General features: G+C 23.2%; 6 protein-coding genes across 6 annotated transcripts; 3 read left to right on the top strand and 3 right to left on the bottom strand. All coding sequences in view use genetic code 6, as the record gives it.

Moving 5' to 3' along the window:
- Positions 1-746: 746 nt before the first annotated feature.
- On the top strand, positions 747-2,920 carry TTHERM_00216100 (dual-specificity kinase domain protein; the record flags this gene model as incomplete). The annotated part of the gene is made up of 5 exons (XM_001020480.1): positions 747-1,193; positions 1,350-1,472; positions 1,822-2,309; positions 2,445-2,610; positions 2,666-2,920. 5 exons carry the CDS (start codon positions 747-749, stop codon positions 2,918-2,920), a joined length of 1,479 nt encoding a protein of 492 aa, XP_001020480.1.
- A 1,010-nt stretch (positions 2,921-3,930) lies between these two features.
- On the bottom strand, positions 3,931-7,670 carry TTHERM_00216110 (ATPase, histidine kinase-, DNA gyrase B; the record flags this gene model as incomplete). Its single annotated transcript, XM_001020481.3, has 3 exons — positions 3,931-5,528; positions 5,658-6,955; positions 7,183-7,670. 3 exons carry the CDS (start codon positions 7,668-7,670, stop codon positions 3,931-3,933), a joined length of 3,384 nt encoding a protein of 1,127 aa, XP_001020481.2.
- A 1,114-nt stretch (positions 7,671-8,784) lies between these two features.
- On the bottom strand, positions 8,785-10,890 carry TTHERM_00216120 (hypothetical protein). Its single transcript, XM_001020482.2, has 11 exons — positions 10,669-10,890; positions 10,533-10,604; positions 10,360-10,452; positions 10,104-10,301; positions 9,951-10,049; positions 9,789-9,899; positions 9,629-9,730; positions 9,453-9,572; positions 9,294-9,398; positions 9,126-9,239; positions 8,785-9,066 (listed from the first exon to the last, which is right to left on the bottom strand). Exons 1-11 carry the CDS (start codon positions 10,845-10,847, stop codon positions 8,886-8,888), a joined length of 1,374 nt encoding a protein of 457 aa, XP_001020482.2. The 5' UTR covers positions 10,848-10,890; the 3' UTR covers positions 8,785-8,885.
- A 330-nt stretch (positions 10,891-11,220) lies between these two features.
- On the bottom strand, positions 11,221-12,189 carry TTHERM_00216130 (oxidoreductase, short chain dehydrogenase/reductase family protein; the record flags this gene model as incomplete). Its single annotated transcript, XM_001020483.2, has 1 exon — positions 11,221-12,189. The coding sequence occupies one exon, from the start codon at positions 12,187-12,189 to the stop codon at positions 11,221-11,223; it is 969 nt and encodes a 322-aa protein (XP_001020483.2).
- A 1,134-nt stretch (positions 12,190-13,323) lies between these two features.
- TTHERM_00216140 (DNA topoisomerase) lies at positions 13,324-17,012 on the top strand (the record flags this gene model as incomplete). Its single annotated transcript, XM_001020484.2, has 8 exons — positions 13,324-13,806; positions 13,855-14,099; positions 14,167-14,274; positions 14,339-14,547; positions 14,606-15,037; positions 15,089-16,107; positions 16,157-16,766; positions 16,828-17,012. Exons 1-8 carry the CDS (start codon positions 13,420-13,422, stop codon positions 17,010-17,012), a joined length of 3,195 nt encoding a protein of 1,064 aa, XP_001020484.2. The 5' UTR covers positions 13,324-13,419.
- Positions 17,013-17,429: 417 nt separating this feature from the next.
- Positions 17,430-18,551, top strand: TTHERM_00216150 (telomere stability/silencing protein; the record flags this gene model as incomplete). Its single annotated transcript, XM_001020485.3, has 1 exon — positions 17,430-18,551. The coding sequence occupies one exon, from the start codon at positions 17,430-17,432 to the stop codon at positions 18,549-18,551; it is 1,122 nt and encodes a 373-aa protein (XP_001020485.1).
- Between the last annotated feature and the right edge of the window lie 143 nt (positions 18,552-18,694).

Genomic DNA, 18,694 nt, shown 5'->3' on the forward strand with positions numbered 1-18,694 from the left:
AAGAAAAATCATTAATAAAAGTGTTCTTTACGAAATACGTTTAGAATAGAAAAATTGAAGCTATTATATCGATTATTATTTTATGAATAGATATATTAATAATTCATAAGACAAACAAATTTACTGACATTTTAGTATGCTCTCTTGTAAATTTTTGTAACAAGAAAATTAAAATACTAATTTAATGAATTATATATTTATTTATCATAAGCTATTATATTATATTTTAGCTATTTTTATAGTTAAATAATAAAAATAGTTTAAAAGATAAAGAAGAAGAATAAAAAGTTGTTGATATTGATATGAATTAGTATAACTCAGTGTATTTTCTAATTTTGAATTATACAATATTTAAAAACTGGTTTTGATTTTCAAAAATTTAGTTATTTAAAAATAATTTAGATTTTTAGTTTTTTTACAATAAAGCTTTTAAAAATGTTTTTTATCTAATTATTGAAGTTAAAAAATAGATGATTCCATTTTTAAATGAAATATTTTTATTTTTCAATTTTTGTTGCAGAGCATTTTTGTAAATAGTTTTTTAAAAGATTAATTAATGAATTAATAGTTAAGTAAAAATAAAAAAAGTTAAATAACCTACCTGAATAAAATTAAGAAATACCAAGCTAAAAACATTAATTAACAAGATAATAATTAGAAAAAATATTAAACGTAAACAAGTTCTACATAAAAAAAAACAACAAATAAATCTAATATCACATAAATTCCTATCATAATCTCCAAAAATGTCAATAATAAAAAATGGTAACTAAACTATACTTGAAGTTGAAGACGAGCTCCTCGTAAGCCCTGAAAAGACAAAAAAAGTATATAATAAAAACTTTGCTATGACAGCTTAATTTAATGATAATTATAGCAGCTTTTCTTTCATAGATTAAGTAGATGAAGCTGACTAATAAAACCCTAATTAAAATGCCTTCGCAGACGAATAAAGTGATCAAGAAGGTGAAGATTCTGGTTTTTTCATGAGAGGAAAAAGTTCCACTATAAGCAAGTGTTCTGATATAGAGACAATATAATCAGTTAGATCAATTACATCTAAGCGCCCTAGCTTCTTCCTTCAATAAAGAATTCAACTCTAAATCCCTAGTTTCAAGAAATTAGAATGTGCTGCTAGTAAAGAAGAAATTTAATTTACATCAAAATACGTAGTTGGAAAGAAATTAGGTGAGGTAAGATACAAAAAAATCTATTTTACATTTATTATTTTTAAAATTTTCAAATTTTAAGATTGGTTTTAATTAATTAAAATCAGTCATATATTAAATATTAATCAGTAAAAAGCATTTTTCAAAATCCATTTCTAATTGAAATTTAAAAAATAAAAGGGAGCAAATGCAGTTGTAAAGGCATGCTACTAAAAAGATGAGAGTGGAGAACCAGAAAAGTGTTAATCAAAATTGTATGCTGTTAAAATATTTAAGACTAACTCAATAGAACAAATTTTAGAAGTAAATTACATTTTAAGTGGAAAATTGTTTTAAATAAATTATCCAAATTCCAACAACCTACTCTCTTCTTTTTTCTCTGAAATTTAGAGTAGAAGTCTAAAATTTAAAGTTCATTTTTTGTTGGGCATAATTATATTTCTTTTTCACCTTATATACTACAAATAAAAATTTGATTTGTATTTTATGTTAATAAAATAACATAAAAACGTCATATCTTAATTAAATTTACTGTTATTTTGGTTGCTCTAATTCATTTTTAAATTTTAGCCAGCCATCTAATAGTTAGTTATACAATTTAATAAATTTTGATTTAGAAATTTATATAATTAACTTTCTTCTAATTAAATAGATTTAAAGGGAATGCTAAATTATGCAACAAATCAATCATCCTAGTATAATAAAATTCAAAGAGTTAATTATAGAGAAATCTACAAATAAGGCTTATCTTGTGCAAGAATTTGCTTAAGGTAAGAGTCTTTAGAGTTATCTAACCGAAAATTGTTAAAATCGCTAAATGGATGAAGTCACTGCTTTATCCATAGTTCTATAAGTCCTGAGAGGTCTCTGCTCCTTACATAGTAGGAATATATGCCATTTCGATATTAAACCAGATAATATAATCTATAATTAAAATAATGGAAAGATTAAAATAATCGACTTTTCATCTTCACGCAAATCATACCCAAACCAAAAACTACTTACAAATATTGGGACATTAAACTATAAATCTCCAGAATATTTCGGAGGTTCTTAGAGAAACACAAAATCAGATATCTGGAGTGTAGGTGTTATCTTATACTAACTTTTAACAGGCTTTCTTCCTTTTGATGACTTGAGGTAAATAACATTTTTCAAATTCAAAATAGTTTTAAGAAAGTTTAATGAAATTGGAAATTTACATGTTTTTATTCCAGCTAATTAAATTGAATTTTATTTTTTTAATATTTAACTCATTCTTATTATAAAAAATAGTGGTAATCCTTGTTCTATTACAGAAAATATCAAAAATATGAAATTCTAATAGCAATATAAAGAAGTTATTTCACCAAAAATGCTTGAAATTTTAGAGTTAATGCTAGTATTTGATCCATCAAAAAGATACTCAGCTAACTAATTATTACAAAAAATACCATATTAAGTAATTATTATTTTTTTGAGGATAAAATTTAATTTTTATATTATAAAATAAATAGACTGAATTATATTCCCTAAAACAACTTAAATCTAATAGAAAACCAGCATAATAAACCAAAAATTCAACTTTTAAATCTAACTAAAATTTTGAAAATAGCTTGTAAAGAATAAGTACTACATAGACTTTTTTGGATATAGTAATGTCTCCTGAATTATGTTAATCAAGAACCGACCGTTATTTAAAGATACACTCTTCTCAAATAGAAGATTTTAAAAACATTTTATCTATAAACTTAGACAATATAGTTATATGACATCAATGAGCTTAATAAATGAGCTAAAATTTTTAAAAACATATCTTTATAATTCTAAAATAAAAAAATCTTTTTCTTTTCGAACCTCTCTATATTAAATATCTTCCTGCCATCTCTTTCGACAAAATCTTTTCAAGCTTAAAAATGTTATCAACTATTAATATGCCCTTACATTTATAAATTCAAATGATTAATAAGAAGAAAGTGCATAATGCATTATTATTATTATTATTCAATTACTAATCTAATTAATAAATAAATAATCTTATAAATTAACAAATAAATTTATCTTACAATGCAAAAAATATATATCAAATGTAATCTTCAAAATATCTACTTAGCTATTTATTTTGTTTAAAAACTATGATTTTACTAAAATAAATAACAAATTTCAATTTCAAAAACGATTCTTTATCATAAATTAAATAATATAAAATTATAATCTAATCATTTTAATTTAAGTCTAGGTATACAAAGATAGAAAAGAGATTCATTGTAATTCTTAAAAATTTGATATTAACATTTTTATTTGAATAGTTAATCAAATAATTAAAATAGAAAAATAGTGCAAATTATATAATTTATCAGAGTAAAATATGGATTTATTTTTAAAAAAATATTTATAATAAATTCTATTTTTTTATAATTATTGATTTCTATTTAATTTACAGCAAAATTATTTTTAGATAGATTTACTTAAGTTGATTTCTTCATTTATTTTTACATTTATCTAATAATTAATTTATTCTTTGAAGTTATTTCAAGATTAGTTTTATATGGTGGAAATGTGCATGAATTTTACTTACATATGCTAATTTAATTTTATATCAACCAAAGTAACGTTCTTCGTTGATTATTTTTTTAATTCATGAATTATAAATTAATAAATATATTTATATTTTTAATAAATAATTAGTTTCTTTATTTTATTTAAAGTCCCGTTATAATTTTTTTTCTTTCTTTATTTTACTGTTTTTTTATAATATAGAAAGAAAAGGTTAAGAGTAAACTCATATTAGCCTATATTTTTATAATATTTCATGTACTTTTTGTTTTTGAATAGGTTTATTTAAAAAATCTTCAAACATTGTTAGCTACTTCTTTTCCTCATTTGTGTATTCGTTTGCAGTCAAACTAATAATTGGAGTGGCGATTTTTAAATCTTACTTTATTATTTATGAAGCTGTTTATCCATCCATAATAGGCATTTACATATCCATGAATATTAGTTTAAAATTCATTTATTTTGCTTTTTATACTGCTTACTCACCATTTTCAGCTTGATAAACAATGATATTTTCATTTTCTGAGATAAGCAATTTTAAAGCTAGGATGTTAAATTGATTATCATCAACTATTAGAATATTATGTTTAGGTTTACAAGGAATATTTTCTTTTATATTTTTATAGGAAAACGGTAAAGTAGGGCTTTGCGTCTATTATAAGGCCTCACTTTTTGAAGATTTTTATCTATTTTATATATACTTGTACTCGATTTCTTTGCCAAATCGAAGAAATGAAGGATTTGGCTTTTAATACTACTTTAACTTCAGGTTAGCAAAGCTTAAACGCATACTCTTTGCTTATATAAATTCATCAGACCCTTAGCTTGTTCTCTCTTTCGGTGTACTTGCTAAGCTAAATGAATATTATTGGTGATTTAACAAATGCTTTTTTTAATAATTTTTTATTGGCGAGCTCTATTTAAATTGTGTGTTTATTGTTAAGTTGCTTGATTAGTCACTATATGATGCTTCTTCTGTTGTTGGCTAAAGCAGTATTATATTAGAATTTTTAGAATAATTTTAAATAAAGGAATTTTTATTATCTTAAGAGTCAGTAATTTATTTATTTTATGGAAGAGATCTTTCAATTAACTTTTATTCAATTTGTTTAACAGATGATATCAATTAGCTCGTCTAGAAATGGATAGATGGATAAACTTAATTTGGAGGAGGATTGGCAAATTAGTATTCCTAAATATTCATTTAACCGAAAGAGTCAAGGTCTTGTGATTCGTGCATGTTAGATTTAGCTGAAGAACGAGTAATAAAACGACTTTTCCTACTTTCTAATGTCACCCTTTACTCACCGTGAAGTTTTTTAACTGGACTTTCATACTAATTAGGAAGTAAGTAAGGAGGATATTCTTCAATTACAATATTTCCAGATTAGTTAGAGTTTTCTTGAAGTTATAATGTAGAACGCTTATCCTTAATATTAGATGTTAATTCATTGTTTTAAGAAAATGCCCTACATTTCAAGTCATCAAATGTTTGATAGGAAACTGAATGATTTTTAAAATTCTTCAATGTTGCTGGTGTTACCTCTCCATAATGTTGAATACTTTCTTAGTAATTCTATTTCTCATATCCATTTTTATCTTATTCGTTTTGTTAGTTTTCCATCATTGATTGATGTTATAACTATTATTCCTCCTCTTCTTCTTACTCCTCTTCTTTGATTTATTCAGCATATTTATTATTATTTTGATAAATTTGAAAAGTAAAAATAGATCCTTCATTTTATACGCTCTCAACTTAAAATTAGCTTGTTGGCCCTAGCTCTCCAACTATAGTTTTACAGTTATTAAGACCTAAACCAATACCTTTAATTAATTAATTAATTTATTAAATTAAAATCTGTTAACTTTTTCTCTTTTATTGAATTTTAAAATAAAATCAAAATAAATTTATTTTCTTTTTTCAAAATTTCTAAAATTGATTAGGTAATTTACCATTTTTGTTTAATCCCTCCTGGTTGAAGGTGCTGTACTGCTAAAATAATTTAGCTTTTATCTCTTCTGACATTCCTATACCTGTATCTTATACAGAGATAGATATAAGATTACTATTTTCGCCAATAGTTGATATACTAATAATTATCCGACCTTACTAAGTGAATTTTAAAGCATTTGAAATCAAATTGATTAAGACTTGCTTTATTCTGTTAGAATCATTAAAAACTATTATATTTTTTATATCAAGAAAACACCCTTATTTGTAATTCAGTGATAGTTACAAGCCTTTTTATTCAGCTTGAAATTTAAATAAATCAATAACTTCTTCGAGCACATCCCTAAGATTAAATTTGTCAATTCTTAATCTGAATATTTTTTTCTTCATTTAACTGTAATCTAAAATGTCAGATATAAGATACATCAGAAGGCCAGTAGTTTTTAAACTGATTTCTATAAAATTGCGAGAGTCTTCAGGGATCTTATTAACCCCTTTTTCTAAAGCAAAGTTAAGGAATTAAATTAATTAACAAACAGGTGTTTTTATATCATGACAAACAGAAGCTAATAGCTTGTCTTTGTATTCATCTAATTCTTAAAGTTTCTCAGCATTTATTTTTTCACTGATATTATTAAGAAGTACCAAAATTTGTCTTGAATTCTTCCACACTATTTTCACATCATAATATTAATCTTAGTATGTGAATAGAGTTCCTTACTTTTCGTCTATTACACTTCTGAAATTGTGCTTTATAGAAAGCAAATCGTATAAGTTTTTAATTTAATTTTGTTTCATCCATAAATAATTTTCTTCAGCTTATTTTTAGAAAAGATTAGACGTACTGATTCCAGCACTGTTAAAGGCAGCGATATCACTGCTAACGAGATTAGACATTTGGTTTTGAAAATGTTAATTGTTTGGACTGCTACTTAAAACTCTTTGAGATTATTCATTTTTGCTTTAATTCTCTCTACAAATAGTCATTTCTTTAAGCATTTTATTTACTATTAAATTACCCTTACTCTCCTTGTTGAAAAATTCATTTTTTGATTTCTAATTTTTGAATATACATTAAAATCCTAATGGGCCTTTCTACAATATAAGAAGGGAAGAGGGCATAAGGTCATCAAGTATTCTACTGTGCTCTTTTAAGTTAGCTCTTTCATAAAACAGTTCTCCAAATTATTACTTTATATGTTATTCACAAAAGTATAAAATTAAGATAGCTGAAACCACAACTATTTAGAACTGGATAAATGGCAATTCAATGCTTTCAATAATTTTGCATCTGAATATCCTTTAATTAAAAAAAATTAGCATTATCAATCATATTTTTTATTTACAGCTGTACATTATTATATTTTTATAAAATATTTGCCTCATTTAGCTCATTAACAGGTAATAAATTTTTATTAAGTAAAAAATGAATTATGAATAAATTTTAAATTTATCTTTATAAAAATGCATTGGCTATGAAAATATTTTATTTGATATTTTTGTTTAATAAAAGTTAAAAAAAATTACATATATTCCCAACTAGCAAGCAAAAATATTGATCTCAAAATCCATTTATTAAAGCAGAGGCATAGTAGAATAGAAAGCAAAGTATGCATAAATATGATAGCTGATATTTGACTTATATCTTCAGAAAAGCCTTAATCACTTAAATAATTCTCTAATATAAAAGCAAAATTACAAATTTAAAGAAGAAGAGCTAGTAATGGAGTATATCTTTAAATCTTTTTAAGGCAAATAAGAAGAGCAAGCAAAATAACTATGGCAATTATTAATGAATACAATAATGCCATATTTTCTCTATAAAAATGCAATTTTAATATCTAACTGAGGAACAATATACAATTTATAATAACTATTGAGTAAAATAATTTATACTTAGAATATCGACATAAATTTTCATATTCTTATTACGTTGGAGTATCATTAAAATCTAGAAAAGAGCTCAAAACTTTATAAATTTCATTTTGATGTGCCGATTTTTGCTTCCAGCACATAATCTACTAATAAATTTATAATGTCTTTAATAATTTTCTTAAATAGTTAGCTTAAGACTATCAAATATGAAATATTTTAAGATTTTATTTTAATTATCCTTAAAATCCTTTCGAAATAGTTTTAAGATTTTGTATTTAAAAAGCCTTCTGAATATAACTTTTTGATGGAAATTACTCTTTTCTTAGCGTTTATTGCTATATTACTTATATTTATTTGCAAATTATTAAAGCCTTCTATAATAAAATAATTAAGGAGCTATTCCACACTTTTTACAGACAAATTAATAGCTTTAAAATACTTTATAAAAATTGTATACTTTTAATTAAAACAGCATTTTTATAAATTTCATTAGATAAAATAGAAGTATTTTATATGGACATTAAATGAATAATTTGTATTTACCTAATTCTACTTACTATTTTTTTATAAATAATAATAAACGCTAGCTTTCGTGCTAAACCACCACATACCTTATCTGATTCTTTTATTATAAAAAAATCACGCTCATAATTTAATATATTGATTTACAATTCAAATTTTATAAAAATAATTATTAATTTTGAATATTAAAAAATAATCATTAAAATTTATTTTTTATTCTGTAAATTAATTAGGCCAGGTAAGATAAGATAATATTGTATCACACCTGTTTAGTAAAATAATAATACAATAATATAAATAAATATAAACCCTAATTAATATTTTTTTTCTAATTTTAAAAAAACCAAAAAAAACCTTAAAACTTTATCCATACATAAATGGTTATTCTTTATTATTTTCAAAACTACAAATAATAAATTAACTAATCAATATATTAGCAATTAACTTTTAGAAAAGCTAAATAAAAATAATTTAATAAATCTACAATTAAGATTTAAGAATTTACTTTAATTCTTAATTCTAAAATACCTAAATAAATAATTACCTTTCAAAAAATTAAAAATTAAAAATTAACATATTGAAATACTAAATTCGATAAATATATTTTTATGATAATTATTTTGTAAATATAATTTAAAATAAGATTAATTCACTTTACAAAAGTTAAAATAATTTTCGACTTGAAAAATTTGTAGAAACTACTCATTTATTTTTTATTATCTTTTTTTTATTGATCAATTATATTGATAACAATTTAAAATTTAGACAGGATATAAAAGTGAAATAATAATTAAGAAATAATAAATAAGCTAGATAAATAGATAGATAGCGTGTCAAAACTTTAATTAGTTCCCAAATATTGCAATTATTGCTCTTTAAATTATTTCTTTTCTATACATTTAGGCCACTGATTCTTTTTCCATGAGTTTCAAGACTTCTATAATATGAGTTCTATCTTGAACTGCTTTTGTTATATATTAGAGAACTTTTTTTACTTAAGGAATCATACAATGGCTTTTAGTTATATTATTCAAGAAATTTTAATATAAAACCTAATAAAAATATTTATTTACTTTGGTAAAACTATGTTAACTCTAGTAAGCTTTTTTAAATTTCTTATTTATGTGAGTAAATATACTAACGAGTATGGAGAGTATTTATTCTGAAAATCCCTTGAAGAAGGAGGTCTTTATTATTTACATTACTTAACAATTAATTATTAATAGAATAAATTAAATTACTTTTTTAGATCTAAGTTGAGAAATTGCAGGTTTTAAAGTTTTCCTAATCCTTCACCAATAGACATAATAGCTTGTGAAGTAAAAGAAGGATTATTATCTCCCCATCTATTTAATTAAATTTTTTATTATTTTAGGATATAATATTTTTTGAATATTTACCCTAGTAGTTTTAAATTTAACCACTCAAGATTTATTTATGAAGAAAGGAACTCTTAAAGGTAAGTAGCTCCTTCATTTGTGAATATTGTCTCCCATGGATTAGAGATAGTGCAGGCCCATCTATAATAAAAATTATTATTAAGAAATATATTTAAATATTATTGATATTTAATTACCCTCTTAAATCTAACATGAGATATTTTAAATTCTAAAGTTTTTTCAATTCATTCATGTACTGCTACATATCAATATCTCTAATATTTCCCCAAGACTTCCAGCTAATTAAAGATATAGGCATATAAAATTCAGAGTTTTAAGTATTTGAAAATATTTTACCCACCACAACATAGGTATAATGACTCTAAATTTAAATTAATAGGTATTTTTTGTATTATCTGTAAAAGGTCTTATTAGTTCGGATGTTATTAATCATTCTCTGTTCCCCAACTAAACGAAACAAATCTCTTATAATTAATTGTATGATTTAAAATATTTTACCCATGCAAATTTAGTGAAAGATGTTTTAGTTTATTTTATGCTTCAATAGTTTAAGCTAACTTTATAGATCCCAATTAGCCAGCTCCTTTTTATGCAAGACTTAATATTTGAAATTCAATTTTAATAATTAAAACATTAACAATATAATATTACGAAGATAATTCAATATGAAGCATTTCTAAATTCGTTTAGACAAAAGCGATATCGATAATTGAGCAAATAATATCATCACTATATTCCTCAGAGACGCTATCAAAGTAGAGATAAAGATATTTAACTTTATTAACTTGCTGTATTATTTTGCATAATCTAATAACTTCAGATGTATCTAATTTATGCCATTTTCCTAACCTATTTAAAAGACATATTATTCTCTCCCTTTATTTTATTGTAATAAGCTATTAATTACTTCTTTAGATTTAATTCAAAGTATTCTATCTTTCTATTCTTATACACGATTTTTTCAATGAATTTTTCTAGCCCATCAATTAGGAGATTTGATCTTTTCAAAATTTAGAACTTAAAAAATCGATCCATTAATAATTAAAGCATAAAAAATAATTCTGATAATATTTTTATTACTTTTCTGTAAAATTTATGATTATATTCTTGTAGCTTGAGACATCAGAATCTATATTTTCAGGTAGTATATTTCTATTTTAGTATCATATAAATTATAAAAAAGATGAATAACTTTATAACTAAAGTAGAATGATACTCGTTATTAAAATTCAAAAAAAAGCAATCATCGAGATAAATATCAAAATTTGGTGGCAAATTTAAAAACTTATGTTCTTGATCTTACTAAATTAGCTGCTTTTCTATTTCCATTTTTATTATGCTTTTACACTATATATAATTGATTTATTATTGAAATTTGATTTTTAATTATTGCATTAATATTTGGATATTTATCAAATTTTTAATATATTTAATTCTGTTTGTATAGAAAAGTTATATCATACTTAATCAGTTTTACAGATAAACAAAATTTTATTTCTAAAAAAAGTTTTAAATATTTATAAAACTATTCAAGAAATAAATTCTAAAAACCAACAATAAATATTTCTATTCAAATTTGTTTTAGTATTTAAAGTTTATTAATTTTTTTTTTTTTACTTATTTCTAAATTTAAATTTAAAAAAAATAACAAATATTTTTTTAATAGGACTAATTTATAAAATTATTTTATTAAAGATTATTTATAAGCAATGAACTATAAGACTGAACTAATAAATAGCTTTAAAATATTATATATTCAAAGGCCAATTCAATATTTCAATTTTGAAAGAAAGTCATTAGTGAAATTGTAAGTCTCTTTTGCATATTTAATAGTGATTTACTTTAATTCCTCAACTTTACATTCTTTATAGTATTTTCCACCTGCTAATTAGTTAAAATTAATTAAAGCTGTGTGCAGAGTAGTTTGCGCACCTTCAATTGGTGTTTTAATGAAGAAAGTGTAAATATATCTTAAAAATGAATTCAAAAATATATTTATTATTTTTATAGAACTACAAAGATTTCTAGTTATTTCAGTGTCTATTACTCCTGGATGTATCGAAACAGATTTTAGGTTTAGACTGTCTTGATATTGCTCATTCAAGTAAAGAGAATATAAAGTTAAATAATATTTAGATTAAAAATAAGCTTTAATGTGTTCATACTTTTTATTAGAATCAAAAAAAGAATAATCAGGGCTATCAAATTTTTAAATGTAGCTTACAACATTTAAGATTCTATTCTAGTTTTCTTTTTTAAATAAAGACAACAATTATTCTGTCAGATAGAATGTTCCAATATAATTTGTACCAAAAATCATCTCAAAGTTCTACTTAGTAACCCTTTTTTCAATCAAACCAAACAAACCTGCATTGTTAATCAAAATTGTTATTTGATCAAATTTAGATTTAACAGATTTGACAAATGTTCTTATGCTATCTAAATCTGATAAATCCAACTAAAATAGCTCTATCTTTGCTTTATTTTAGGTTTCTTACATTATTTAAGCTACAGCTTATTTAGCTTTTTGCATATCTCTACATCCCATTATTATAGTAGCATTTCTTTTAGCTAGATGTTTTGCAGTTTCTAGCCCTATTCCTGTGTTTGACCCTGTAATTACTACGACCTCACCAGTCATATCTCTGTCTACTGAACAAGATACACCTTTCATTTTCTTTCTTATAATTAGCAAGACAGCAATTATTAGTGTAAATGTTAGCATCAAATAACTCATTTTTAAAAATATTAATTTTTTACTTATTTTTAATTGATTGAAATTATTTGGGAATTATTTATCTTTAATATTTATATCAAATATATTTTTAATATTAAAACAAAAAAATATTAATCTGATTACACAAATTTCAATTTGATAAAACCATGTAAATTTTCAAGTTGATAAAAGTATTTAAGATAATTTCAGTCAAGTTTTATATTTTGAATAATTAATAATATTATCCACATAAAAATTGTAAAAATTAAGTGTAAGAAATAACTTTTTAAAATAATTAAATTCCTTTTTTAAAAGTGTAAGCTTAAAATTAGTTAAAGCCTATTTATATTAATCCTATTTTTAAAAAACATTCTTATTATCATCATATCACATATTTATAATTACATTCCCTATTATGAAATATCTTTAATTTTAATATTTAAATTAAAATTTTCCTAAAAGCGAGTGGATTTTTTCAGTATTTACATTCTAAAATAAACAAAATAAATTTTTTCTTTCTAAAACTGTAAATTTTAAATTATTACAAATAATTTCTAGAATTTTTTTTTGGACAAAATATAAGTTTGAATTATTTTTTAAAATGATTATTATACAAATATACCTCTTTATTTAAAATTATACATAAACTTTAAAAGTATTTTTAATGTGGAATTTTAAATATTTTGGAAGTTCAATAAATTTCAGAATATTTTCATAATTTTTAATAGTTATTGTTTAATAAACTAATTTATGAGATTATATTTATTTTATTTTAAATTCTTGAAAATTAAATAATATCTGAATTAAAAGCTTCAGGTTATTTTGTTTAATAATTCTCAATAAATTAGATTTAGTTTTAACAAAATATTTAAAGTTTTGAAATTTTTGGACAGCTTTGTTAAATTTACTAAAAATAAAATGCTACATATTACATAAATTTATTTATTTATTTGATTTGACATATACATAAATATAAAATATTTTTCATAAAAATTGATTTTTTTTTTTTTATAAATAAAAAGAATTTTTGTTGTTTTTTAATAAATGTTCATATAATTACTATTATAATTCTACTAAAGATCAGTGTTTTATTTAAAAGAAAGTACGCGAAAAGGTTAATATTTCAAACAAAACGAATATATCAATATACTAATTAAACTAAATAATTTTAAAAAAACTAGAAACTAACAATTAATTAGATTAGAAAATAAATACCAATTTATATATCAAAAATATTTAAGAAAAGCATCAATGAAATAAATTTTAAACGTAGCTGAAAAGCCTTCTGTAGCTAAGGAAATATCAAGAGTATTAGGAAATGGATCTTAAAAAACTTTAGATAGTGAATCAAAGTATAATCCTGTATTTTAGTTTGAATATAAACTGAAATAAGAATAAGTTAATATGTTATTCACTTCAGTAACAGGGCACTTAATTTCATAAAAATTCGATGATAAATTCAAAAATTGGAAATCTTTTAACCCTTCAGTACTATTGGATTAATCATCTGAAATTTTAAAATTTGTGGAAAGTGATAAAATCAGCATATAAAGAAATTTAATAAAATGGGCACGATAAGTTGACACTCTTATTCTTTGGTTGGATTGTGATCGTGAAGGAGAAGCTATAGCTTATGAAGTAAAATTAATATAAAGGAAGACACTTTTTAATCTTCAAAAATGATAGGTCATAGATATTTGCAGAGAAATCAATAAAAATTTATTAATTAAGAGGGCATGGTTTTCTTCTTTAGATAGGTTAAATGTTACAAATGCAATTAATAATTTAAGAGATCCTAGAAAGGAACTTTCAGAGGCAGTAGAATCGAGAATGGAAATAGATTTAAGAATTGGTTCTGCATTTACGGTGTTCTAAACACTCAATTTAAAAAATAATTTTTAAAGCTTAAAAGACAAAAAGGAAGTTATCAGGTAATAAAAATAATTTATAAACTTTGTAATATTAATAATAACTAAAGAGAATTATTTTATAAAAAAGTTATGGACCTTGCTAATTTCCTACTTTAGGTTTTGTTGTAGATCGCTACAATTAAATTTTGAAATTTTAAGATGAGAAGTTTTGGTATATTCAGCCTTCATATTAATGGTAAAAATATAAATTTAATTTTGGTTGAAAATTTATAGTTCTAGTTATACATTTATTATAAAAGGAAAGATAATAACAAAACTTTGACTGTTGATTTAAAGTGGAGTAGAGGGAGATTATTTGACTAAGCTATTGCATCTGTTTTCTATTTGAATTGCACTTAGAATGAAGATGGTGAGTATGATCCTAAAGGTATTGTTGTCAAGAAAAATGAAAGAGATACAACTAAAATAAGACCTTATCCTTTGACTACAGTTGATTTAACAAAATAGGGTTTTAATTTTTTATTTTCATGATTGCTAATTTTTTTTAATAATTATTTTGTTATAAGGCTGTAGGATACTGAGAATGGCTTCAGAAAAAATAATGCATACTGCAGAACAGCTCTATTAGAGTGGTTATATCAGTTATCCAAGAACTGAAACAAATAAATATCCTGACACATTTTAAAATGGTTAGTTAATGGATTTAGTTAGAAACCAAAAACAATCAGACGAATGGGGATTCTATTCATCGAATCTGATAGATTAAGGAAATTTTTAGAGACCTCGTGCTGGTAAATAAGATGATAAGGCACATCCTCCTATTCATCCTATTAAGCTTGCAAATAAAAATTAATTAAAACCTGAAGAGTGGAAGGTTTATGAATTTATAACAAGACATTTCTTAGCATCTTGCGGTAAAGACGCAGTTGGTGCTAAAACAGAAGTTGAAGTTAAATTCAATGATGAAAGTTTTAATATTGATGGTTTAGTTGTTAAAGGTAAAGTTTATTTAATTTATTGAATCAGTTTTAATTTTATTTTTTTTATAGAGAAAAATTATTTAGAAATTTGGACTTATGAAAAATGGAACGACTCTATTGTGCCTCCACTTTAACCTGGATAAGTGATTATTCCCTAAAAGATTCTGCTATAAGAGGGAAAAACAACTCCTCCAAAACCCCTTACTGAATCAGAACTTATTGATATGATGAATAAAAATGGTATTGGAACTGATGCTACCATGCACGACCATATCCTTACTATTTAAAAAAGAGGATATGCAGTTAAGAATTAACATCTTATGTTTACTCCCACACCACTTGGATTAGCTCTATGCCACGCCTATGATCAATTAGGCTTAACTTTAAGTAAGCCAGACTTAAGAGCAAAGATGGAAAGATTAATGTCAGATGTAGCTGAAGGAAAGACTACAAGAGAAGCTATCATAACATAAATTATGGAAGAGATGAAATCAATTTATAAAACAGTTGAGCAAAATAAATAACTTTTCATCAAATCTGTAGGCGAGCAGCTAAAAGAACAAGAAAACAGTGCTTCCACTCTCAATAATAGTAATATTTAGCCTGGAAGTGAATGTGGAAAGTGCTAAAAAATAATGGAACTACAAACTAATGATTACTAAAGATAATTGGTCTGCAATCCATGTAACAAAAGCTACTCCATACCAAAAAATGGAAATCTAAACTTTAGAAATGAAAGATGCCCGTTATGTAATTTTTAGGTATTAGAAGTTACCACTGATAAAGGAATTAGTTATAATATATGCCCTTCTTGCTACAATAACCCTCCATATGAATAAGATATAGAGAACTCAAATGCAAATTCTGAAGATTCTAATTTTAAAAAAACTTCTATGCCTTGCTATAAGTGCATCAATAAAAATTGTAGCCTTTCTGGAGGTCTCAAAAATATTTCTCTTTACAATTGCCCATGTTGCAACTCTCCTATTTAAATAAGAGAGACCAAAAAAGATAAAAAACAATTTATAGGATGTACTAAATACCCAGATTGCGACTGGTCTGTATTTTTACCAAAAGATATTTTATAAGTAAACTTCCCTTTTAAACTTTATTTGTAATAATTTTCATTTTTAATAGATTTTCCCAACAAGTTAAGAATGCTAATCTTGCAAAGAAAATAACAGAAAAAGTCTATTAGTAGAGGTAAAATTCGAAGAAGGGGGTTAATATGACACTTTTTGCAGATAAGATAATATTTGTGTGTATCCAGGATGCAATAGTAGTTTGAAGGAAGTAGGATTTACTTTCAAAGAAGCTAATTAGTCAAAAGCTAATAAGAACTAAAATTCCAACACAAGCTTCTAGAATAACTATAACAAAAATAATTTCTAGAATTAACGAAATAATAATAGATAGTATTCACCTAAAAATGCTGCATTTCAAAACAACAACAATAACAATAACAATAACAAGAGTAATTATTAATAAAATTTTACATGTTACACATGTAAATAACCTGGTCATACAAGCAATAACTGTCCAACTAAAAATGCAAGCTTTAAAAGTGGAAATTAGTAATATACTTCTTTTAATAAGTAAAACACTAGCAACACTTTTAACAGTAATTATAAAAACTTTAATTCTAATGCAACCCAAAATAGTAATAATAATTGGTAATCAAACAATTAAGGAACAAGCTAATTACAAAATTTAAATAACTACACTTGCACTAAATGTGATTAATAAGGTAAAATTTTGGTATTCTTAATCTTTATTGAAATAAATATTTTTTAAAAATATAATAATAGGACATTTGGCTAGCTAATGCCCATAAAAGAATATCCCTAATAATAATCTAGGTAAATAAGAATAGGATTAATAAGGAGCAGAAAAATAAAAAAGACAATAAAAATAGTGTGAGTTGTGTGGTGCTTTCCGCCATACTAAGAATAGCAACTGTCAAAATAATAAAAATAATTAAAATAACTAATGAATTAAAATATAAATAATTTGTCTTACGAAAAATATTGAAAAATAAATAATATTTATTAAGTATTCTTATAAATTCAGTAACACTTTATGACTAATTTTTATATTTATTTTTAAGGGTTTAATATAATATCTCAAATAAAATATTTATTATTTATTTAATGAAATCTTTATTTCTTTAATATAAAATCATTTTGAATTTAAAAAAGTTATTAATAATTTTGCTCTCTTTTTTTTTCCACTCCCTTATTTATGTGTTAAAGTTAACTCACATATATTTATTTATATAAATCAATACATTAACTTTTTTAATAGACAATAGAGTTAATTAATTAATTTATATTTGAAAAATAATTGATTATTGTTATTATAAATATAATTATTGATATCAAACAAAATTTATATTATAGGAAAACACAAAATGAAATAACTATTAGTTGAAAACCCTTTTACAGAAAAAACTCAAATATTTAGATATTAAGATTCATAAGAAGTTAGCATCTAATCAATATTACTATTTATTACCTAGAGTCTTAAACTTAATCATTAATTTGTTAATGATTTTAGATTTATTTTAAATGGTAAACAAGTATAGAGTAATATTTAGTTAGCATGCAGTTTAGAACATAACTCTATCCTCAGAGTTCTAATGAGAATTAGAGGTGGTAAGGGAGGTTTTGGTTCGTAATTGAAAAAAGATGCAAGGGCATAAAAAAAGATTACTGATTGGGATTTATCGAGAGATCTTTAGGGAAGAAGAATGAGAGATGTTAACAATGAAAAAAAGCTAGTTGAATTTTTCAAAAAGCAAAAATAAGAATAAGAATAAGTTGACAAAGAGTTAAAAGAGTTTAAAGATATGCAAAAAGAGTAAGGAAATCAAAATTTTGGATATCAAATAATGAACAATGATTACAAAGACAGAATTGAAAAAGTAGAGGAATCTATATCGAGTTCTGTTTTACTTGGGATAAAAAAGTAAAAATAGAATAAGAATAAACCTTCATAAGAATAATAAGAAGAATATGAAAAAGATGAAGACGGATTTAAGATACCAAAAAAACTGAAGAAAAGCGATTAAAACCCTGAAAGTCCCATAGAAGGCGAAATAAAATAAGAGTTCATTAACTCTATTAACTCTGAAGAGTCAGACAATAAAAGCGAAAAATAAGAAGAAAAAGTTTATTAATTGCCATTTACAAAGAGTGATTTAAAATAAGAAGAAATCAGTACACAGAATTTAGATTCTGTAGATGAAAATAAATTAAGTGATTCATAAAATAGTTAATAAAAATAATCAAATATCGATAAAAATAAATTAATTGCTATTGGTGAAATAAAGGAATTCGATATTATTGAATTAGATTAAATTAAATCTACAGATGATTTAATTAAATTAGGAGATGCACACTTAAAGCACGAATTAACCAGATTAGGAATAAAAGCAGGTGGTAAACTTGAAGAGAAGGCATAAAGGTTATGGGCAATAAAATAAGATCCTTCAAACTTATTTAATCCGAAATATCTTGCAAAGAAGAAATGAGTTTAATTAAAAGATAAATACATTATATATATATATAATTGATATTATTTGTTATTTATTTATTTCTTTACTACTTAAGTACCTATCTATCAAATAATTAGTATAAAAAATAAGAATTTTTACATATTCTAATAACTCACTTT

Source organism: Tetrahymena thermophila, assembly GCF_000189635.1.
Source record: "Tetrahymena thermophila SB210 genomic scaffold scf_8254564, whole genome shotgun sequence".
Lineage (NCBI taxonomy): Eukaryota > Ciliophora > Oligohymenophorea > Hymenostomatida > Tetrahymenidae > Tetrahymena > Tetrahymena thermophila.